This window comes from Chrysochloris asiatica, unplaced genomic scaffold, assembly GCF_000296735.1.
Source record: "Chrysochloris asiatica unplaced genomic scaffold, ChrAsi1.0 scaffold00013, whole genome shotgun sequence".
Classification (NCBI taxonomy): domain Eukaryota; kingdom Metazoa; phylum Chordata; class Mammalia; order Afrosoricida; family Chrysochloridae; genus Chrysochloris; species Chrysochloris asiatica.
Window position 1 is genome coordinate 13,991,980 of NW_006408531.1, and position 25,603 is coordinate 14,017,582.

At 39.8% G+C, this 25,603-nt stretch overlaps 1 protein-coding gene across 1 annotated transcript in view; it reads right to left on the reverse strand.

Annotated features, from left to right (window-relative positions):
• The window catches only part of PEX7 (peroxisomal biogenesis factor 7), a 139,221-nt gene that overhangs the window by 66,647 nt on the left and 46,971 nt on the right, over positions 1 to 25,603 (reverse strand). Inside the window, exons 6-8 of the mRNA XM_006834630.1 lie at positions 14,905 to 15,011; positions 12,857 to 12,970; positions 11,081 to 11,136 (exon numbers count right to left, since the gene is read on the reverse strand). Coding sequence (XP_006834693.1) covers positions 11,081 to 11,136; positions 12,857 to 12,970; positions 14,905 to 15,011 — 277 coding nt within the window. The remainder of the gene's footprint in view (positions 1 to 11,080; positions 11,137 to 12,856; positions 12,971 to 14,904; positions 15,012 to 25,603) is intronic.

Here is a 25,603-nt window from a genome sequence, read left to right on the forward strand (position 1 = left end):
AAAAAGCCAGAGGTTTGTATCCACCAGCTGCCCTGAGGGAGAAAGACTTAACAGTCTGCTTCCATTGAAATCACAACCTTGGAGACTCTATGGGGCTGCTCTACCTTGTCCTCTAGGATCGCTATGGGTTTGAATTAACTTGACTGCAACAGAGTTTTTTTTAAATAGGCAAAAAAAAGGGAATACTAGGTTTCAAACTTAACTAGAGATATGTTCCCATTAACAAAGACACATAATGTAGATAAATAAGATTTTTGTTGTTGTTGTTAAGTGCCTTCGACTCAGTAACAACCCATAGTGACCCTGTATAGGGCTTCTGAGGAGCAGCTGGTGAGCTTGAACCGCAGTTCAAACGGCTTTGCAGTCTGGCACATTAACCCACAGTGCCACACCAACAGGGGGAAATAATAAAGTTTGGTTTGGGTTATATTTAGTTTGAAGTGCCTGTTTGGACAGTCAGGTGCCAATGTCCGGCATGTTGCTTGTCAAGTGCCATCCAGTCAGTTCTGACTCATAGTGACCCTGAATGCGGTTTCTGAGGAGTGGCTAGTGGGTTTGATTACTGCCCATGCAGCAGCAGTAAAGTGCCTAGCCTACAGTGCCACACCAAGATTCCTTGTCTGGAATACAGCTGAATAAACAGGTCTAAAACTCTCAAGAGCGGTGACTTAGAAAGTATGAGAATGCTCAGGAAGCATGTTGTTGTTGTTGTTAGGTGCCATCGAATCGGTACTGACTCATAGCGACCTTATGCATACCAGTTGCTTCTTAGAAACCCTATACAGGATTGCTATGGGTTGTAACTGAGTCGAAGGCACTTAACAACATAGCATCTGAAACCTGTCCACCATGGGTGACCCTACTGGTATTTAAAATACCGGTGGCATAGCTTTCAGAATCACAGCAACTCAAAAGCCACCACAGTACAACAAACTGACAGACGAGTGTTGGCCCAGGAAGCATGGAGAATAAAAAATTATTGGTGGCACAAATAGTTAAGTGCTCGATTACTGATCCAAAGGTTGGCGGTCAGACTCATCCCGAGGTGCCTAGAGAAAACCCTATGGAGTAGTTCTGCTCTGCACATGGGGTCACCATAAGTCAGAATAACGTGAAGATAGACTACTGAATTTAAAGGGCAGGGGAGATCTATGATGATGATCAAAACAGAGAAAAATGGGGAAAATCACAAAGAACAAACCTGGAACCCTGAAATAGGGAGCCTCAAGAAGGGAGGACTAATTGATCATGTAAAATGAAGGAGACACGTCCAGGATGCAACCTGTGGACAAGTGGACTGGACTTGGTACTGCAGAGGTCACTGTGGCTTTTGCTGGAGTAATTTTAAGTCGGGAGGAGAGAGCTGCAGTCAGTCTGAAGGTCAGGAGTGGAACAGGCTCAGGGCCCTAAGTGCTGATGCTTACAAGTTTTCAAAGGGTTACAAAGATGCCAGGGGGCTAAGAGTTAAAGTTGATTTTAATTAACTATGAAGATTTACACCCTCGGAAACCCTATACAGGGTCGCTATGGGTCGGAACCGACTCGATGGCACATAACAACAACAACAACATGTATACATTAACATTATTAATTGATAAAATTGGTATCCAAAGAAATTTCATTCAAAATGAATGCAAGTTATAGGTTTAATGTTTTACTTCATAGAAACTCCAAATTATGATGATTGCCAAGAAATCTTCACCCATCGTAAGTCACCAAATCACCTCAAAAGCAAAATTATAAAAATCTTTTCAATATAACTAACTCTGCTTAAACAATCAATTCTATGGATGCATTTTAAAAGACTTAGGAGACATCGGGTAAGACTTGCAAAATAAGAATACTCTGGGGTACTAAAGGCTATAAAGTGGCCCTGGTGAATAGAAGCTTTGCTGTTAAGTGCCCTTCAGAAGTCAGTTTCGACTCATAGCAACCCTGTATTAGGATTTCCAAGGAGCAAATGGTGAGTTTGACCTGCCAAGCTTGAGGTTAGCAGTCCAGTGCTTATCCTATAGTACCACACCAGGACTCCGAAGAGAAGCTTAGGCAACATGAAAAACTTGGCTAAGAAGTAAAGGGGAAATAAAGATCATTGTTAAAGGAAAACAAAGGCAAAAAGAAGGAGTTGAGGGCTGGGAAGACAATCAATAGAGAGTTGGAGATGGTTAATACAAGTAGAAGAAGAAATGATTTTATGGAAGAAAGTTCTGAAGGAAACAGGAGTGTATGGAAATCATGGGCATACATACCCAAGGCTTAGTTATAAACAGGAGGGAAGTAATTGGATGGGTACAGATTAGATAAGTTTCCAGGTATGGCATAGAAATTCAGATTAATTGAGTCCTGCAATTACTATTATACATAAGTATTTTTTAAGGAGAAAGGGTCTTTTATAGAAAGTGATGGCCCTAGGGTTGTGGAGGTGACTTTGCTATAGAAGTAAATAAAGGCTGGGAACAGACACAGCATTGTCAATTATGTCTTCCCATGTAAATCTTATAAATCACCTTGTGAACCTATGAGGACAGATACTATGAATTCCATTTTACATATAAAGAAACCTAGACTCTACACTACACAGGAACAATTGTTTATTTAAGTATCTTTTTAAATCGTACACAAGCATACCTCACTTTATTGTACTTCGCTTTACTGTGTTTCATAGTGCATTTTTTAACAAATGCAAGGTTTGTAACTCTAACATTCAGCAAGTCTATTAGCGCCATTTTTCCAACATCATGTGCTCACCTCATGTCACCTTTTGGTAATTCTTACATGTCAAATGTTTTCACACTGTCATTGCACACTTACTAGGCTAGATTGTTGTCACTGTTGTGTGCCGTCGAGTTGGTTCCGACTCATGGTTACCCTATATGGTTTCCAAGATTGGCTGGTAGGTTTGATCTGCCGACACTGCAGTTAGTCCAGTGCTTATTCTACAGTGCCATACTAGGACTCTATAATATAGTGTAATCATAACTTTTACATGCACTGGTAAACAAAAAAATTCGTGTGTCTCAATGTGATAATTGCCTTATTGCAGTGGTCCAGAACCAAACCTGCAGTATCTCCAAGATGTGCCTGTATGTTAAAGATCTACTACTACTTAACTATAATCTCACTTTTGCCAAGTGCTTACAAATGCCACTACAAATATGACAGATGACGTTTCCATCATATAAGGTTCTATTACACCTTTGACCATGTAGCATGTTACAGGCCATGACCATAAGCCACCTTACTCCCCAGGGTATTAAACATCCCCCAGTCTCTGCTTCTGTTCAGAGTCCCGAAAAGCATCAAAATGAACACAGAAGTAGACAAAGTATATGATAATTTGTGAGCATGGACTGGAACTAAACAAAATTTTAGAGTAGTGCAGTTCACATCCAAAAGCCTGGTCTTAATAAATATTCCAGCACTAAAGCTGTATCTACAATAGTAAGGAAATTTCCCAACTGGGATGTTTGGGGTTACTTGAGTATATAGAGAACAACATATATATGGAGGTGGGAGTGGTCAACGGATTAAGATCATAATGTCAATCCCAATACGAAAGTATGGGAAGAAATATTAATGCAATGATCAGTCACTGGGTCTCAGATATGCCTTGATTGATAGGACACAAACATCAAGAAAAGACCCAATTCAAAGTGCTAACGATATACCGCACCACCAGGATTCTAATTTGATTTCATAGAAACCATTAAAAAATAAAAAGCCTGCTCATGGTCTCCTTCTCATTGAAACCTGGACACCTCAGTGTGAGTATGTTTCCCAGACTGTCTGGCTGCTGTATCAGTTAAGAAAACCAAGTCAGAGGATATCCTTTCTCTAAAGCACAAGTGTAATTTATCCTTATGTAAATATATTTTATACAAGCAAAGTCAGATAGTTCTGTCACATAAAATATTGATTCAAGAAGTAAAGGAAAGGTATTCTGGGAAGCCAAGGCAATGAGGCCATGGAAATCCAAAAATTCTTCACATAACCTCAAAAAACAACAACAACAACAAAAAAAAAAACAGCAAAAATAAATAAAACTACACAAAATTCATGTCTTCAGTACATCCAAACTTCAAATTACTTCAAAGAAGAAAAGTAAAAATGAAATCCAAGTTCCTGTTACAAGCCTCTTCCGACAAGGGCAAGTATAGGAAAAGCTGCTTAGTATAGCAAAGACGTAAGTCAGAAGCAGGTGTAAAACTGACCTAAACCACTACTAGGAAGAAAAAAATTCACCCTCTGTGTAAAAATACTAAATAATTAGAGTGCTGACAGGTAAAGAGTAAGGACTAAAAAGTACACACAGTACACAAGTTTGTGGTCTTAGAAAGTTCATAGTTAGTACGAAGAAAGTACTAAAGAGGAAGGAGAGTTGTCAAACAACCAACAACTCTGTCCACAGATACGCAGTCTTCAACTATTAACAACCAACAATTACTATCAAAAGCATAGGGATATAAGAAATTAAAACTTCACTTTATAAAAAAATTTTTCTTCAAGACAGCAATTAATGAAATTGAAGAAAACTGTACTATAACACTCTAAATAAAATTAAATATCTTCAAACAAGCATTTAGAGATATAAAAGGAATTAAAAAGCAAAGTAAAGAAGTAGAATAACCACAAAAATATGAAAAAAAGAGTTGACTGAACCCAGGAAAGGGCTAGAGAAGACACCACATAAAGTGAAATCAGAAATTAAGACTGTTGTTAGGTCCTTTGGAGTCAGTCAGACACACAGTCATCCTGTATATACAACAAAATGAAACAGTGCCCGGGCCTGCACCATCTTCACAATTGCTGATACACTTGAGCCCACTGTTGCTACTACTTTGCCAATCCATCTCATAGGGGGTCTCCTTCTTTTTCACTGACCTTCCACTTTACCAAGCATGATGTTCTTCCTTTTCTAGGGATTGGTCCCTCCTAATAATATGTACGAAGTATAAGAGACAAAGTCTGGCCATCTTGGCTTCTAAGGAGCACTCTGATTGTACTTCCTCCAACACAGATTTGTTTGTTCTTCTGGCAGTCCTTGGTTGCCTTTAATATTCTCCTCCAACACCATAACTCAAATGCACCAATTCTTCTATGATCTCTCTTAGTCATTGTCCAACTTTCACATACATTCAACGCTACTGAAAACACCATGGCTTGAATCATGTACACTTTAGTCCTCAAACTATATCTTTGCTGTTGAACACTTTTTAACAAGGTCTTGTGCAGCAAATGTGCCTAATGCAATATGTTGTTTTGATTTCTCGACTACTGCTTCCATGATCGTTATGGCAGATCTAAGCAAAATGAAGTCTTGGAGAACTTCCATCTATTGCCCATTTATCATGTTATTTATTGGTCCAGTTTAAGTATTTTTGTACTTTTTATATTGAGGAGTAACCCACACTGAAGCTATGGTCTTTGATCTTCTTCACTAAGTATTTTAAGTCCTCTTCGATTTCAACAAGCAAGGTTGTATCAGCACAGCGCAAGTTATTAATGAGTCTTTCTACTATCTCAATGTTTAGCCACTGAAAACCTTACAATAGCTGTGAAACACTATCAGACAGCACCAGAATACTGAATACTGAAACATGATAAAGAGCATCAGAATATTGTCAAATACAGTGCTGGACGATGAGCCCCGCAGGTTGGAAAGCACACAAAATACGCCTGGAGAAGAGCTGTCTCCTTAAAACAGAGTTGACCGTGATGATGTCAATGCAGTAAACCTTTTGAATCTTCATTTGCTGATGGGGCACAACTCAAAATGAGGAGATACAGCAGCAAACATCCATTAATAACTAGAATAGGAAATGTACAAAATATGAATCTAGGAAAACTGTAAGTTGTGGAAAATGAAATGGAATGCACAATCATCGATATCCTAGACATTAGTGAGATGAAATGGACTGGTACTGGCCATTTTGAATCTGACAATCACATGGCTTACAATGTCAGAAATGACAAACTGAAGAGGAAAGACATTACAACCAAAAGAACTGTCTGGGAACTATCTTGAAGCATAATGTTGTCTATGAAAGGATAATATCCATATACCTATAAGGAAGAGCAGTTCATGTTACTATTATTCAAATTATGCACCAACCACTAAAGACAGTGATAATGAAACTGAAGAACTGAATCAACTTCTTCAGTCTGAAATTGATTAAAATGTAATCAAGATGCATCAATAATTACTGGTGATTGGAATGCCAAGGATGAAAGAATCAGTAGTTGGAAAATATGGCCTTGAAGATAGAAATGATGCTGGAGATCACATGGCAGAATTTGTAAGACCAATGACTTGTTCATTGCAAACACCTTTTTTAAACAATATACAAGATGATTATACACATGGACTTCACCAATACACAGAAATCAAATTGAATACATATGTGGAAAGAAATGGTGGAAAAGCTCCATATCATCAGCCAAAACAAGGGCAGGGGTAGACTGTGGAAAAGACCATCAATTACCTGTACGCAATTCAGGCTGAAGCTGAAGAAAAATTAAAACAAATCCATGAGAATCAAAATATGACCTGGAACATGTTGTTGTTAGCTGCCATCGAATTGGTACCGACTCATAGCAACCTCATGTACAGCAGAACCAAACACTGCCCGATCCCGGGCCAACCTCACTATTGTTGCCACCTTTAAGCCAATCCATCTCGCTGGAGGTTTTCCTCTTTTTCTCTGACCCTCCATCCTACCAAACGTGATGTTGTTCTCCAGCGACTGGTCCCACCTGACAATATGTTCGAAGTATAAGAGACGAAGTTTGGCCATCCTGACCTCCAAGGAACACTCTGGCTGCACTTCTTTCAACAGTGATCTGTTGGTTCTTGTGGCAGCCCATGGTATTTTCAATATTCTCCTCCAACACCATAACTCAAAGCATCAATTCTTCTATAGTCTTCCTTATTCAATGTCCAGCTTTCGCATGCATGTGAGGTTATTAAAAATACTATGGCTTGGGTCAGGTGCACCTTAGTCCTCAAGCTGACGTCTATGCTCTTCAATACTTTAAAAAGGTCTTGTGCAGCAAATTTGCCTAATGCGATACGTTTTTTGATTTCTTGACTGCTACTTCCATGAGTGTTGATAGTTGATCCAAGAAGAATGAAGTCCTTGATAACTTCAATCTTTTCTCCATTGATAAGAATGTTGTTTACTTGTCCAGTGGTGAGGATTTTTGTTTTCTTTACATTAAGATGTAATCCATACTGAGGGCTGTGCTCTTTAATCTTCATCAATAAATGTCTTAAGTCCTCTTCACTTTCAGCAAGCAAGGTTGTATCATCTGCATATCACAGGTTGCTAATGAGTCTTCCTCCAATCCTGATGCCACGTTTTTCTTCATAGAACCCCAGCTTCTCATATTATTTGCTCAGCATACAGGTTGAATAAGTATGGTGAAAGAACACAACCTTGTCACACACCTTTCTTAATTTTAAACCATTCAGTGCTCCCATGTTCTGTTCGAACAACTGCCTCTTGGTCCAGGTACAGATTCCTCATGAGCACAATTAAGTATTCAGGAATATTCATACTTCGCAATGTTGTCCATAGCTTGTCATGATCCACGCAATCCAAAGCCTTTGCGTAGTCAATAAAGCACATGTAAACATCCTTCTGATATTCTCTGCTTTCAGCCAAGATCCACTGGACATCAGCAATGATATTCCTCGTTCCACGGCCTCTTCTGAATCCGGCTTGAACCTCCGGAAGTTCTCTGTCAATGAACATATCCCACCTGAATTTAGAGATCATCTCAAGAACAGATTTGATGTATTGACACTGCAGACCGAAAACCAGAAGCGTTAGGGATGACATTAAGAACATAATACAGGGACAAGGATATAGCCATAGAGGGCTAGAGCTAAGAGTGAAGTGTCCAGCTGATATGAAGTGAGGGGAGATGCACAAGAATGCTCATACCTGCTATTTGACCCAGCTTCAATGGCTGGATGATCATAACTTGACTAGAGGAAAATTCAAAAAAAAAATTTTTTTTTGATAAAGGAAACAAATGTAAATCACTACAATTTGATGAACTTAACCTATACTTATGGATGTAGTAGCTTAAAATACCAACCAAGAGGGAAGGAATCTTCACAGCAAGGATTATTCCCACCCCCTCTGTACACAGGGTTGATAGGGACGGGCAACTTAGACATTGGCTACCTAAAATGGGGGGGGGGGGGTTGCCTATAAAAAGTACGAAGTGACTAGCTTACAAGTTTTCAAGAAGGAATTTAGTTTCAGAGGGTGCAGGGGAAGGTAGAATCTCCACTGAGTGGTTTTCATCTTGTCTAGATGGGGCTGGTGAAAGGAGATGGCGATAAGACTCTCATGATTCAATAGTGAGTCATTGTTATCATGACTGATTGCAACTGTTACAACTGTAAAGGTAGGGGTTTTGTTGCAAAAACAGGAGAGTGGTTGACCTTGCAGTCCAAGAGCAGAGGACCCAGGGGCCATAAAGGGAGAAGATCGGGAGTGGAGTGTGTGACCCTATTCAGAGAAGTGGCAATGCCAGAGATGGAGGCAGAAATGATGATTTGGAGAGATGGAATGGCTGAGGACTCTAGACTCATAGAAGGAGAGGAGCTGTGTGCTGGCAGCCAGTGAGCAGGCTTGCAGGATATGCCCTTTGGTTGTTTGAATGATTATATATTCCTGAGTGTTTTGGTGTACATAAAAAAAAAAACCACACACACATAGGGAATAGAAGCAAATACTGTTGAATGATGATGCATGGAGGGGATTGTAATTGCAATGAAACAAAATACAATAGGATGAGTGTAAAACTGATGTTCTCCCATGTAAACTATCATTCAACTCATAATAAAAACTTAAAAACAACAACAACATAATACAGGAAGTACGCAAAAAGTCATTAAGAGAAGAAAGAAGGAAAAGACCAAAATGGATGTCAGAAGAGGCTTTGAAACTTGCTCTCCAGCATAAGATGCTAAAGTAAATGGGAAAAAGGAGGCAAAGAGCTGAACAGAAAATTTCAAAGGGCAACTCATGAAGACAAAGTCAAACATTATAATGAAATGTGCAAAGACCTGAAGTTAGAAACTAAAAGGGAAGAACACAATCAGCATTTCTCAAGCTGAAATAACTGACAGAAAAATTCAAGCCTCATCTTATAATGCTGAAGGATTCTCTGGGAAAATTACTGAATGATGCAGAAAGCATTAAAAGAAGATGGAAGGAATACACAGAGTCACTGTACCAAAAAGATATGGTTGATGCTCATATGAACAAGAGCCAAGGGTACGTAAGGAGAAAGTCCAATGTGCACTGAAGATACTGGCAAAGAACAAGGCTCTGTGGAACTGAGGGAATACAAATTGAAATCTTTCAACAAACTAATGCAGTACTGGAGGCACTCAATCATTTATGCCAAGAAAATTGGCAAACAAATTCGAAGAGATCACCTCCCAGAGAGGTGATCCAACAAAATGCAGAAATCATCAGACAATATCATTAATATCACATGCAAGTAAGATCTTACTTAAGATCATTTAAAAATGGCTGCAACAGTACATTGACAGGGAGCAACCAGAGGTCCTAGCTGGAGTTAGATGAGAATGTGGGATGATGGATATCATTTCTGATGTCAGATGGATCTTGGGTGGAAGCAGAGAAGCTAAATTGACTATGCAAAACCTTTCGACTGTGTGGATCATGATAAGCTGTGGACAAAATTGTGAAGAATGACAAAATTGTGCTCATGAGGAATCTGTACCTAGATCAAGAGGCAGTCATTCAAACAGACAAGGGGACACTGAATGTTTTATCAGGAAAGGTGTGTGCCAGGTTTGTATTCCTTCCCATACTTAGCCAAGAAATAACAAGGTGTCAAAAGAAGACTAGATTCACATGAACATATAAGGGCATTGAAAATAAGAGGACAACAAACAAGATTGTTGTTGTTAAGTGCCATCAAGTCTGCTCCACTTTGCTGTTGTTGCTAAGTGCTATGAAGTTGGTTCCAACCCTTAGTGACCCTATGCACAACAGAAGGAAAGCTAGCCAGTTTTACACCATCCTCACCGCCATTGTGAAACTTGAACCCATTGTTCCTGCCACTGTACCAATCCATCTCCTGGGGATCTTTCCTCTTTATTACTGAAACCTACACTTTACCTAGCATGAAGTCCTTCTCCAGGGACAAGTCTCTCTTAATAATATGTCTGAAATATGAGAGACATATTATATGACTATTATAAAAAAGTGTCCTCATCTTGGCTTCTAAGAAGCATTCTGGCTGTACTTCTTACATTTGGTTCTTCTTCTAGCAACCTTTTTAATACTTTTCTCCAGCACCATAACTCAAATGCATCAATTCTGCTGTCTTATTCACTGTCCATCTTTCACATGCATATGCAGCTATATTGAAAATACCGTGGCACATGACCACCACCACTAATGGTGTGAAGGAGCTCTTGTAGCGTAGTGGTTACAAATCGGGCTACGAACCACAAGGTCAGCAGTTGAAAACTACCAGATGTTCCGCGGGAGAAAGATGAGGCTTTCTGCTCCAGTAAAGATTTACAGCCTCGGAAACCCTGTACAGCGTTGCTGTGAGTCAGAACCAACTCCCCGGCACAAAGCCACCACCACCACCCTAGTAATGGTGTGGCGCTGCAGGATAATGCACTGGACTACAAGTTTGGTTTGAACTACAAGGTGGCGGCTCAAACTCACCAGCCCCTCCTCAAAAACCCTATTCAGGGTCACTATGTGTCAGAACCTTAACAACAATAATGGCATTTATAGAGTGGGAAAATGTTACTATTATAAAAGCAAAGTGGCTTTTTTTAAAAGCCAGGAGCAAGGTTTTTAAACAGAGCAGTCTGGCTAACATTTAAATAGTAAAAGAATTTACTCATACGAGTGACTGGATCATGAAAACAGGAAAAATAGAACATTAATCTTAGTGGCAAATATTTACATGTGCCGGGCTCACATTATTTTTATATTAGTAAGATAAGCACATTATCTTTCATAAAAGTTTAAAGATGAAAATGCCACTGGTGTTTCACAATGCAACGTACCTTACAGTAAAATCATAGGAGCAGGAGGCCAGCACAGAAGCATGAAAAGGGGAAAACTGCAAAAACAGAGAAAAAGTTTTGAGGTTATCTGTAATTAAAAAATGCCACTTCATATGGTTACTCTCACTAAGTTACAGTAAATCAACTTTTGCTTTCCCAAACTTTATCATCTTTAACTTGAGGCAAAAATCATTTCAGCTCATTAAGTATCCATCAATGTGAAAAACATTTATTTTGACAATCTCCAGAGAAAGCCACCCTTTAAGCTTTTTAGAGCTTATTTACAATAAATGTTCTCTAAAACTTGGTACACTCTAAAACTGGGAAAGTTAAATATAATTTCACACTGACAATCCAAAAAGACTCCTAGAGATATAAGGAATTTAGATATGTGATAGTACAAAATCAATAATTATAAATTTACCAATTTCATATATGTTAAAATGATTGCTATAATTACAAGTATCAAAAGAAACATTCAGATGTGAAATAATATTTTAAATTATATTTATATATTTGTATTTCATAGTAAATTAAAAAATCAAAAATAAAAGACATAAATTTAAAGACAAGTAAGGAGCTCTGGTAGCATAGTGGTTACGAATCTGGCTGCGAGCCACAAGGTCAGCAGTTCGAAACTACCAGCAGTTCCGTGGGAGAAAGATGAGGCGGTCTGCTCCAGTAAAGATTTACAGCCTCAGAAACCCTGTGTAGGGTCGCTGAGTCGGAACCGACTCCACGGTACATAATAACAACAACAAATGTCTTTTAAGTAAGTAATAAACACACTATAACAGGCTGCCATTTGCAATTATAATTCAGTGTTTTCCTTACCAACACTTTAAAAGTCTGCTATACAATGCACCGTCCAGTCAATTCAGACTTATAATGACCCTGTAAAGGGTTTCCGAGGAGCAGCTGGTGGGTTTGAACTGCCAACACCTAAGACCTCCTGGTGTGTCGCTGTAGGATAAGCACTGGACCACAAGGTTGACGGTTCATACTCACCAGTTGCTGCTCGGAAACCCTATACAGGGTCACTATGAGTTGGAACAAACTACACAGTACTTAACAACAAGACTGCCATCAAAAGAAAGAAAAAAAAAAAAGGGCACTGTATCTTATATGTTGTGTTGTACTCTGTAATATTTTAAATATTAATTTAATTGAAATTTATAAAAAGGCATAAAATACAATTTTATAAAAAAGATCAGTAACTTACTTCTAGGAATAAGGAACAAAAATGAAACTGAGAGGTGTCACTTACTAAGGCATTTTCCACAGTGACTTAGAGGATCCTGTCTAAACAGAAAGTAACCAAAGACTCCTTATAACCAGGAAAGTTTCTTAGGAGCAGCCAAAAACAGTCCATTATGTCAAGGAAAACAAAGGAATGAATCATCTCTCTATACCAGTAAAGTAATGCTTTCCCTGGGAATGGAAAATTATGAAGCATATAATACTAAAAGTAAATTACTACAGTTAAAAAATAACATTAAGAGAGGAATAGGCCAGGGATGACCAAATAAGAGAATCATTTTTATTAAACCGTAATCATGAGCTGTCTGTCTACACTATTCCAATTCTGTCAGTAATTAAACAACTACTTTACCCAATTTTAGCTTTCAATATGTATCATCATTAATGGGTTAACAAAAACATGCATAAAACAATCATCAGTCCCCAACTCATAAACACTAAAAGTGTCTTTTATATACACCTCTGTATTTAAAACTGTCTTAAATGTATAAAGAGCGAAGAGAAGAGAAGACTTACTTTCACCCTTCTGACAGCATAGGTATGACCAAGAAGTTCAAACACTGGCTGTCGCACATTTCTCAAGTCCCAGCCTCTCAAACTACAGTCAACTGCCCCCGTCACCAGCAAATTCTGAAAACATTTTAGACAGATGTAACACCTTACCATGAGGCAGTACTGAGATTTTCCTACTAAAAACCGTATTTATTTCTCTAGTAGTTGCTTAATAAGTACCCAGGAGTTGATCTTTAGAAATTGTGAACCAAGGATTGAAAGGAATCAAATTAGACATTAAAAAACAAAAATGAATGACTTGAGTGAAAAAAGAACTCCAGATGCTTTTTGTACATAACAAATACGACCATACAACAGCGAGAGGCAGTAGTCCCAAATAGTGCAGATGATTTTCCAACTCACCTTTAGTAGTACTTAGTACATAGGGGTTAAAAATTATATAGCTGACTAATAAGCTCACTTTTCTTACGGTTTCAACATGCTCTGAGGTTTTATCAAACATTAAAAGGAAAGAGGACAATTAATTTAGGAATATTTGAAAAAGCAAAGGGTATAAATTAAATTTTTGTATGTTTTTCTAAATCTAAATCAATCAGTTTCTAACTCTCATGGGCCAAGACTTAATATCTAATCATATCTGAGAATCTATACAAATAGTGGTAAGTTCTATCTAGCAGATTTTACAAATCAGGTTTTACAAAGCCTGCTACCTAGGATCCTACATGTACCCAGAGCTCCACGGGATGGGTCTACACGCACCCAGAGCAGCGACTCATTGTCTGAGTGTGCTGGGCTTAAATATAAGCTCATATAAAAAACTTTAATGATTGAAAAAGAATTGTTAAACCACTTTCCAGTGTATACATCAGCATCTGTTTTAGAATTCCCAAAAGTAAAACATAGAGTCTATAATTTAATTTTCCTATATGGAAAAGTCATTTATGATGAGAAGGATATGAACTGTATTCATCAGCACTAAAATTTTAATTTAGATAAAATATTACTGTTGAATAGGTACTATGTTTTCTTTTAGAAATAAAATCTATTTTATTTCTTTTTATTTAAAGAACTCTATCAAAGTAATGGAGTCCTGGTATGGTGCTATGGGGGTCAGCACTGGACTGAGAACCATAAGGTCATCAGTTCAAACCTGCCAGCCACTCTCTGGAAACCTTATAAGGGGTCACTATAAGTTGGAACCAATTCCACGGCACTTAACAACAACAACCAATATAATGGAGTCCTGGTGTGGTGCTGTACGATAAGCACTGGACTGCTAACTACAAGGTCTGCAGTTTTAATCTACCAGTCATGCCTCAGAAAACCTCTACACAGTCACTGTGAGTCAGAACTGACTCAACGGCACAACAACAAACCAACATAATACTCTCTAAACTTTTTCATTAATTAATTTTAAACTGGGGGGAAAAACAAAGCAGTGCAAATTTTACCTTTGTTTCTGTCAACAGACCCCTTCAGGTACATAAGTAATCTTTCAACACTTTTTAATTCATTCTTAGTTCTAACTTGTCTGCGCATGTGGTTAACCGAAGCTTTGCAAAAAGGTGACACATGGACACTGCTGTTACAGAAGCATAAGCTTTATTAGACTTATAAGGACAGATGAAACAGAAAAATTAAAAAACCCAATGAACTGTCAAATTAGAAATCAAGCTGCAAATCGTTCAGAAGCCTGACTAGCAAAGTGGAAAAATAAATGAAAGCAAAAGCTGATACAAACTGGCAGGGTTAAGAGCCAAACAGAAAGGAAAAAATGACATAAACAGTGAAGCAGGTTCCTGACACAAACAAGTAAGGCTGCGCTGCTGAACTGAGAACATTTCTGTTTCTTATTCTGTATGCTTTGTGAGCACTTAAATACAATTAATGCTATACAGGTCAATCACAATTAGAATTGAAAGGTGCTGAAAAGTAATTAATTATCGATGTGCACCACCAAAGTCCACATAAACAAAGGTAAAAAAGAAATCTAAAATATTTTAATCTGAGGAAAAACTTGGCAGCTGTGGCTCGAACCTCATACTACCTACCTCACTGTACTTACACCAGTCACAACTCAAAATCTCTGTCTGATGGGCTGGAATCACAATTCTGACTCCGGCTGCTTTCATATCCCATATTCTCAGAGTCTGATCACCTGGTAAGAAAAGAAAAAGGGAAGACTTCATCATTTTCCACACACCACTTTGGATGCTCAGCGACAGAAATGTGCCCATGATGATTAGTAAAGTAAAAATACAGCAGCACTTTCGTTGCCAGGATACCACTATCTATATTTAAAATTATAATAATGTATAAAGACTACCAAAAGTGACGAACTACAAAAAGTAATGTACTGTGATAATGCTTAACATCTATTCAAAGCAGCAAAATTTGAAGCTCACATTGAGACAAGCACAATGGTAAATGAGCACATACCCAGTGTATTTGTCTCCAAGACAGGAAAAGACCCTGAAAATTCGCAACTGTACTACAGTCTCTCTTCATTGATCAGATGTCTCGTTATTGGACATTTCATATTTACAAAACAGTTAAAAAAAAAAAAATTGGACTGACCATTTGTGCATTAACGATGTTTGTATGGCAGTAACAACCAGTGAGGAGCAAGGCAAGAATAAAACTGGCTGTGATGACTAGGTTATGTGTCCACTAGGCTGGGTCATATTTCTCAGTGGCTCGGCAGTTAGGGAAGGATTTCAGTTAGCAGCAATGTAATGAATGATGCAGTCATCCCCCAGTTTATGATCTGATGTGGTCTTCCATTTTCACATCATCACCTGGTCTTTGGAACCTAACCATGTTGATAAGTTAGGCAAGCACCTGTGGCGCTGCAAGTTAATGCGCCAGACTGCAAAGGCCATTTGAACTACAAAGCCAGTAGTTCAAACTCACCAGTCGCTCCTGGAAACCCTACACAGGGTCGCTATGAGTCAAAACCAACTCAACGGCACGTAACAACAACAACAACCAGCAGCTGAAGAAAGCAAAAAGTCATTAAAAAGACAAGAAAGGAGGAAAAGGTCAAAATGTTTGTCAGAAGAGACACTGAAACTTGCTCTCCAGCGTAGAGAAGCTAAAGCAAATGGAAGAAATGAGGAGGTCCAAGGGCTGAACAGAAAATTTCAAAGATCAGCTCAAGAAGATAAAGCCAAATATTGCAACAAAATGTGCAAAGATCTGGAGTCAGAAAACCAAAAAGGAAGAACATGCTCAGCATTTCTCAAGCTGGGGGAACTGAAGGAAAAATTCAAGCCTCAACTTTCGTTATTGAAAGATTCTCTGGGCAAATTATTGAATGATGCAGAATACATCAAGAGAACAAGTAAGGAATACACAGAGTCACTGTACCAAAAGGAAATGGTTAATGTTCAACCATTTCAAGAGGTACCTCATGAACAAGAGCCAATGATAATCAGGGTGGAAGTCCAAGGTACATTGAAGGAATTGGCAAAGAACAAGATACCAGGAATTGATGGAATAAAAATTGAAATCTTTCAAGAAAGTGAGGCGGCACAGGAAGCACTCACTCATCTCTGCCAAGATATTTGGAAGACAACTATCTGGCCGAATGATTGGAAGAGATCCATATTTGTGCCCATTCCAAAGAGAGGTGACCCAGCAGAATCTGGAAATCATCGGACAATCTTTTTGATATCCCATGCGAGTAAAGTTTTGCTAAATGTAATACAAAAACGGCTACAATCATACATTAACAGAGAACTTCCAGAGGTTCAAGCCGGATTCAGAAGAGGCCGTGGAATGAGGGATATCATTCCTGATGTCCAATGGATCTTGGTTGAAAGCACAGAATATCAGAAAGATGTTTACCTGTGCTTTACTGACTACGCAAAGGCTTTTGATTGTGTGGATCATGACAAGCTATGGACAACATTGCGAAGTTTGAGTATTCCGGAACACTTAATTGTGCTCATGAGGAATCTGTACCTGGACCAAGAGGCAGTTGTTTGAACAGAACATGGGAACATTGAGTGGTTTAAAATTAAAAAGGTGTGCGAGAAGGTTGTATTGTTTCACCATACTTACTCAACCTGTACGCTGAGCAAGTAATATGAGAAGCTGGGTTATATGAAGAAAAACGTAGCATCAGAATTGGAGGAAAACTCCTTAACAACCTGCGATATGCAGATGATACAACCTTGATTTCTCAAAGTGAAGAGGACTTAAAACATTTACTGATGAAGATCAAAGAGCACAGCCTTCGGTATGGATTACATCTCAATGTAAAGAAAACAAAAATCCTTACCATGGGACCAATAAACAACATTCTTATCAATGGAAAAAAGACTGAAGTTTTCAAGGACTTCATTCTTCTTGGATCAACTATCAACACTCATGGAAGCAGCAGTCAAGAACTCAAACGATGTATTGCATTAGGCAAATCTGCTGCACAAGACCTTTTTAAAGTGTTGAAGAGCAAAGATGTCAGTTTGAGGACCAAGTTGCGCCTGACCCAAGCCATGGTATTTTCAGTAACCTCATATGCATGCGAAAGCTGGAGAGTGTATAAGGAAGACCATAGAAAAATGGATGCTTCTGAGTTGTAGTGCTGGAGGAGAATATTGAAAGTGCCATGGCCTGCAAGAACCAATAGATCCATTTTGGAAGAAATGTAGCCAGAGTGTTTTTGGAGGCCAGGATGGCCAAACTTCATCTCTCATATTTTGAACATATTGTCAGAAGGGTCCAGTCGCTAGAGAAGGACATTATGTTCGGTAAGGTGGAGGGTCAGAGAAAAAGAGGAAGACCCCCAACGAGATGGATTGGCCAAGTGACAGCATCGATGGACTCAAGTGTGGCAACAGTAGTGAGGTTGACCCAGGACCAGGCAATGTTTCGTTCTGCTGTGCACAGGGTCGCTATGAGTCAGTACCGACTCGATGGCACCTAAAAACAACGACAACAACCAGCAGCTCTGGTAGCGTAGTGGTTACAAACTGGGCTGCTAACCTCCAAATCAGCAGTTCGAAACAACTAGCTGTTCCACGGAAGAAAGATGAGATATACAGCCTCAGAAACCCTATGCAGGGTCTCTATGAGTCAGAATCAACTCCAAGGCACACCACCACCACCACCACCATCATAATCTATAAGAATCATGAGAGTAATTTTCTGTTAAAATGGATAAAGTCTACCATGTCAAAATGGAGTCTTTATTTACACTGCATCTTAACAGGCAGCCAGAGGTATATTTTCCTCCATGGAAAAAAAAAAAAGTTGAAAAACATTTTACGGATTATACTTTGTATTATTACCAAAGTATCTTCCATTGCTTTGTTGCAAGGTCACTCTTCACTAAATGCCTGGCACATTGTTTGCCTTCCCTTTTTCTAAACTATGAGTAAACAATACTAGGAAACAAACATTTACATCAAAAGTAAAATACAAACAAAAAGTAAGTAACAATCTAGCTATCCTGGAAGAAACCAAGTCCAGCTATATGAAAAGAATATGTCTCTAGCTTGACAGCACTCAGGATCTTGTGTGACCTTGAAAAAAATATGTGCTACCACTGTGATGAGTCTTCATTTCTAAACAAGAAATCGAGAAAGATGAGGCTTTCAGCCCCTGTAAAGATTACAGCCTCAGAAACCCCACGCAGGGCCGTAGGCAGATCTTGTTGGGTAGGGGGTTAGGGACGGGGAGAGTTCTCTTTTAATTTAAAAGCACCATTGTTGTTGTTGTTGTTGAGTGCCATCGAGTCGGGTCCGACCCATAGCGACCCTGTACAGGGTTTCCGAGGGTGTAAATCTTTATGGGAGTAGAAAGCCTCATCTTTCTCCCGCGGAGCGGCTGGTAGTTTCGAACCGCTGACCTTAAGGTTCGCAGCCCGATTCGTAACCACTACGCTACCAGAGCTCCTTTACTGCTCCTTTAAAAACTGACTGCAAATCAGTGAGTTCGATAATGAGAGTAAGAACATTGTGAAACTAGCTACAAATGTAAGAGATGACTGGGACTGCTGGGGTCGAAAAGTCAGGGTCCTGTGGTGAAGCCATAGACCCACCTGAATTACCAGCTTCTCTTACTGGCTGCAGAAATGCACAATATGGAATAGGAAGTGGTGGCTGTTACTTGTGGCTAACCTCAAATTGAAACAAGAGAAGCCTGAATAAAGGAACAAGTGTAAATCTAGAGTCTAAAACTATAAAGTCAATTAAGTAGCAAAAGGAAGCACACTGCGACCAAATCATTTAATTCAATTTCAATGCCAGATGCCTATCAGATGTAATATGACTTTTCCCTATAGTAGAATGAGGTTTATTTTAACCCCAAACATTCAGGCATGGCTGATTTATGCAATTACATGGAGTCTGTAACAGCAGTAACTCAGTTTTCATGGTTCAAAAGAAAGCTCACTTCATATTAATTCGCTTTATGTAAACAGTGCAAATACTCCTTTCTACTCAGATCCTTTAGAAATACGAATTCTGTCCCAGTCGAACTGTCAAGAACTAGATAAAATGCAGTGTCCTTATAGAACTCTGCTACAGAAGCTAGAGTTAGAGCTAGATCTCTAAAACCATCTCCTTTGCTGGTATGTCTTTGCTTAGCTAAGGATCACAAATTTGGTTCTCAATTTTCAAATACTACACAAAGGGGGCTTCAAAAGTTTGCGGAAAAACTCCATAATCTTTTCGTTCCATTTTCTCCAAAAATGTTTGAAGCCTCATCGTATAACCTTCAAGGTGACTAAATTATGTGTTGTCATACATTATCTTAGGATATAAGTTGTTTTAAGTATTTGAATTATAAACTTAAATGTGTCAGTAGCTTATATATGCCACAGGGTTTGAGAATACAAACCTATTTTGAATGCCTACAACATGAGGGTGCTTCAAAACATTCAGGAAAATTCCATTATCTTTTAATCCCATTTTTTCATAAACTTTTTGAAACACCCTCATAATCCTTTATCATTAAAAACAAAATAATGGTTAGGTTCCAAAGACCAGGTCGTGATGCAAAAATTGGCATTATGCAAAAATGGAAGAAGTCCACATCAGATCACATTATCAAGGAAGACTACATAGTGGTTACGATTTGAGCTGCTAACCTCAAGGTCGGCAGTTTGAATGTACCAGCCGTTCTGCAGGAAAAAGTGGCGGCTTTCTGCTCCCGTAAAGATTTACAGCCTCAGAAACCCCATACAGGGTGGCTAAGAGTCAGAACTGACTCCACAGCATACTACCACCACCACATTACGTATAACATAATTGCCCAACATGGCCTGAGAAACTTGGCCCAGCCCAGCTGATACACAACCTTAACCATCACAGCCAGTGCTACTCGCCTCACACCTTGACAATCCTTCCTACTGAACATACATCGTTAATGCACAAAATCATCAGCTACTAGAGACTTAACTACTGTTATAAACGGAGATCATCCAAAAGAAAAGAAGAGGTGTATTTTATAATTTTAGGTGTCAAAACCGTAAACTTGGCAATAAAGGTAATTTTATGCAAAGATTACAATACGTTTTATATCAAGCTCTTGTCTATATGAGAGAGGACAAAACAAGAGGGCTGTTGAAGGCCCACATTTAACTCACTGAAAAAAACCTGTGGAAAAAAAATTAAGACGTTATTAAACTAAAGAAAACATTACCTATTTGAATTCAGCACTGCAATCATTCCATGGATTTTATTCTAAAAGAAATTAATGTATTTCTATGAAAGCAAACATGTCGTTCCGATTACATCAACAGATATAATCTACTGATCTAGCCGTTCAAACAGGTATACAGTGGACTAGTACAGCACTTCCCAAATTGCACTGATCAATACATACAGCTGGAGTGATATCTACCAAAAAATATATATATAAAAAAATACTTCCAGAGTTCTGACTCAATCGAACTAGAATGGAGCCCAGAATTGTACTGGTGTTTTTTAAGCTCCCCAGTGGTTCTGATGGTTAGACAGATTTAGAATCACTGAACAAGCAGGTGACTGCACACCATTCACTGCAGTCTACTTGGAGCAAGTTCCTTAAAACTCAAGACTTAGTTGTCCAATAGGTACTGCCTGTTATTTCTTACAGGGCACATAAGTGTTGCAAAGGCCATTCTCTGTTTGCTCTCATATCCCATACCTTTGTCCCCCATTTTTCCTCTCCTCATTTATTCATAAGGTATAACGTAAACGCTACTACATCCTCTGGGAAGGTTCTCTGACCAGCCAACCCTGACAAGTTTAGGAATGCATTTACAAATTCCTGCAGACTTTTGGGTACACATGTTTCCAATAAGATGTTACATTTATAGCCCTTATTCTGGCCGAGTAGTTTCCTAAGTCTTTTGCCTACACTAACTCACTGAATTCTCTCCAAACTCCATGGCATGGGCATTATCACCCCTTCTTAGAACTAGGAGTCCTGATGGCCCTGTGTGCTACACATTAAACTGCCAACTGCAGTTTAAACCCACCAGCCACTCCGAGGGTGAAAGAAAGGTATTTGCTCCTATTAAGATTTACAGTCTCAGAAACCTCAAAGGTCAGCTCAAGCCCATCCTAGGTAGGGTTGCTATGAGCCAGAACTGACTTGATGGCAGTGGGTTTGGTTTGGTTTTGCTATTTCAGAGTGAAGAACGAAGAGACAGAGTCACATGAGTGAGCGGCAAAAACACTAGGCAGTGCAGCTCCAGTATCAACGTACTACGTTACCTCCTTGTGATGATCTACTGCCAGGAAGGTTTCTCTCTCTTAGTGCCTCTCTTGCTCACTGGGCTGTAAGCCCCATGAGGACAGGAATCCTATTTGTTTTTGTTCTCACTGTATCTCTAGCACATTGCAGACGTTCAGTAAACATCCCACTGACTTGCTGACAATGTCCCCTCAACAACTAAAATTAACCTAATGTGGGTCCCCGTGAGTTGGAATCAACTCAACAGAAACATGTTTTAATAATTCTAATATATTTACTCCCACTTCTTACTGTTATGGATTGAATTATGTATCCCAAAATATGTGTAGTAAGTCCTAACCTCTATGCCTTATTTGGTAATGGGTTGTCTTTGTTAAATTGAAGAGTCTGGATTAGTGTAAAATGTATCTTGAATCAGTGTCTTTTGAGATCTAAAGATTTAGATTAAACAAGCCAGGAAGCAGAAGCTGAGAGACAAGGGCCTCCCTACAGAACTGACAGACAGAGGTCTTCCCTTACAGCCGACCTCAAAATCCAGACACCTAGGTGACTAAACTGTGAGAGGAGTCCTGGTGTGGCACAGTGAGATAAGCACTGGACTGCTAACCAAAAGGTCGGCGGTTCAAGCCCACCAGCCATTCTTTGGAAACCCTGTGCAGGGTCACTGTGAGTTGACACCTACTCAAAGACACTTACCAGCAGCAACAATAACTGAAAAAGTACATTTTGTTTGTTAAAGTCACCTACTTAGAGTACAGCAGCACTAGATAACCAAGACACTCATATAATAATGAAAAGCATTTCAGTGTTTGACTTGTTGTTGTTGTCAGGTGCCATCGAGTCGGAACCGACTCATAGCGACTCCATGCACAGCAGAACGAAACAATGTTCGATCCTGGGCCAACCTCACCACCGCTGCCACCCCTGAGTCCATCAATGATGCCACCTGGCCGATCCATCTCGTTGGAGGTCTTCCTCTTTTTCTCTGACCCTCCACCCTACCCAGCATGACATCCTTCTCCAACGATTGTTTCCTCCGGACAATATGTCCAAAGTAGGAGAGACGAAGCTTAGCCATCCTGGCCTCCAAGGAGCACTCTGGCTGCACTTCTTCCAAAACAGATCTATTGGTTCTTTTGGCAGTCCATGGCACCCTCAGTATTCTCCTCCAACACCACAACTCAAAGGCATCAATTCTTCTACGATCCTCTTTATTCACTGTCCAGCTTTCACATCCATATGAGGCTAAGTGTTTGACTAGGTAAGGCTATATAAAAAGAGCTACACATTCCCTCCAGGAAACGTATGAAAATAATTCAAGCAAGGAAAACCCGCTAAGAAGTTCATTTGCCTATTAATGCGTTATACATAGCTTGGGTAGTAAATTTCGTCTCATTTGAAATGGCATAGGCACAATGAAAGTTTCAGAGTTTACCTGTACTTTTTTACTATACCACAATCCCTTCCGATATTTTTGCGGAGTGAAAAACATTCCAACTTACTTGTTGTTGTTAAGTGCCATCGAGTTGGTTCCGACCCATAGCGACCCTGTACAGGGTTTCCGAGGGTGTAAATCTTTACGGGAGTAGAAAGCCTCATCTTTCTCCCACGGAGCAGCTGGTAGTTTCGAACTGCTAACCTTAAGGTTCGCAGCCCAAGTCGTAACCACTACGCTACCAGAGCTCCTTTCCAACTTACTAAGTAGACTAATATTTAGAGAAGAGAATATGCCTGACAAATGGCAAGTGTTTGACAAGCCTACCTTCTAATGAGTTTCCCAAATTATCAAAGCTAGCCAAAAATGGCTCTGCTGCATCCAAATACAAGAAAAGTTTTTAGAGGTTGTGTTTTTCCTCTTTTTTAAGTCTTTATTGTGAATTAAGTGGTAGTTTACATGGGAGAACATTAGCTTTATATTCATCCTATCGCATTTCATTTCATTGCAATGATTACAGTTTCCTCCATGCACCATCAAACAACCAAAGGGTACACACCCCGCAAGCCTGCCCACCGGCCATCAGCACACAGACCCTCTCCCTCCCTGAGTCCATTGTCTCCAACCACTCCATCTCTCCACAGTCATCATCTCTGCCTCCATCCCTGGCATCACTGTTTCTCTGGGTAGGGTCCTGCACTACGCTCTTCTCCCTTGATGGTCCCAGGGACCTCTGCTCCTGGACTGCAAAGTCAATCGCTCCCCTCCTTTTGCTACAAAACATCTACCTTTACATTTCCTACCCTCACAATCAGTCCTGTAGCAGTTGATATTCACTACTGTACCACAAGAGTCCTATCCCCATCTCCTTTCATCAGCCCATCCAGACAGACTGGATACCACTCAGTAGAGATTCTACCTTTCCCACACCCTCTGGATCTAGGCTCCCTTTTGAGCGCTTGTAAACCTGTCACTTCTTGCCTTTGTAGCCACCTCATTTTGGGTAGCCAATGTCTAAGCTGACCATTCCTGTTAACCCTGTGTACTAAGGGGAAGGAAATGATCCTTGCTGTAAAGATTAGTTCCCTCTTTTGAGCTACTATATCCATAAGTATAGGTCAGGTTCATCAAACTGCAACAAATTACTCTTTTTTCCCTCTCTTCTTTTTCTTCTAGTCGAGTTCTGATCATCCAGCCATTGAAGCCAGGTCAAGTGGGTACTATCTGCAAGTATGGGTGTTCTTGTGCATTCCCCCTCACTTCATAGCAGCTGCCATTGAAACCAAGTCAAGTGGTTACTATCTGCAAGTATGGGTGTTCTTGTACATATCCCCTCACTTCATAGCAGCTGCACGCTTCACCCTCCACTCTAGTCCTCTGTGACCATGTCCCTGTCTCTGGGCCCAGGAGTCCCCAGGTTTTGCCATCCTGCTGGCCAACCAGGTCTCAACCCAGGTTGACAGGAGTCTAAGGAACGTGGTCGGACTTAGCTCACAACTTCATTGCTATTTGAGGCTGTGTTTGTTTTGAAGAACATATTTTGCATCTTATGGATCCAGTGCCTCAGTGCTTTTTTTTATCAAGTCCCCCTGGTATTTGCTGGCATCTTGGATGTGCAGCCACTTTACTGACTATTGGCTCTGCAGGACAAGCACTGGACCACGAACCATAAAGTTGGTGGTTCCAGCCCATCAGCTGCTCCATGGGAGAAAGAGGAGGCTTTCTGCTCACGCAAAGATTTAGCCTCAGAAACCCTATCCAAGATCGCTATGAGTCCAGAGTTGATTCAATATCACTTAACATACACCAACAAGAGTCCATTCTGGGAGTTCAATGCTCAGGGCTAGTAGAAAGGTTGGCAGTTGAAACCCAACAGTCACTCCACAAAGAAAAGACTTGGTGGTCTGCTCCCCTGAAGATTTCAGCGTAGGAAACCCTACGGGGCAGATCCACTCTGGCCCACAGGTCACTCTGGGTTGGAATCCACTTGACAGCACACAACGACAGAATCCTTTCACCTACATCCACCTAGTCAGGATCCACTCTTCCATTCTCAGTGTATGTAGTTCAGGTAGCACTCTCTCCCAATCTCCATCCCTAACTGCAATTAAGTCAGGTCTAAGTTAAACGGCACTTTACATCCCTCACTCCCAGCTCTGGCTCGGGAACATCCACAGGGACCAACATCAGAGCCAATGAGAGCAAATAAAACTTTGCTGGATTTCTGAGAAGGAACCTCTCATTCTGCCATACTGCACAGACAGGAAAGATGTAAAGACTGCAATTACTGTTATCTTGCTATCTAGTGGTACTTGAAACTGAAGCCAACACAACAGAAGATAGAACAAAAAGAAGGCAAGAACATTCTTTGAACCCTGGATTTAGTCATGCCTATAGAGCCAGATCTAATTCTGGACTTTTCAACTAATTTGTAAGTGAGCTTTAATATAAACTATGATTTTCCTTAAGGCAGTTTGGGTCAGTATTTCTTTCATTTTCAACCAAAGAAATCCTGGCTGATGTGGTTACAAATCGGGCTGTGAACCTTAAGGTCAGCGGTTCGAAACTACCAGCCGTTCCGCAGGAGAAAGATGAGGCTTTCTACTCCCGTAAAGATTTACACCCTC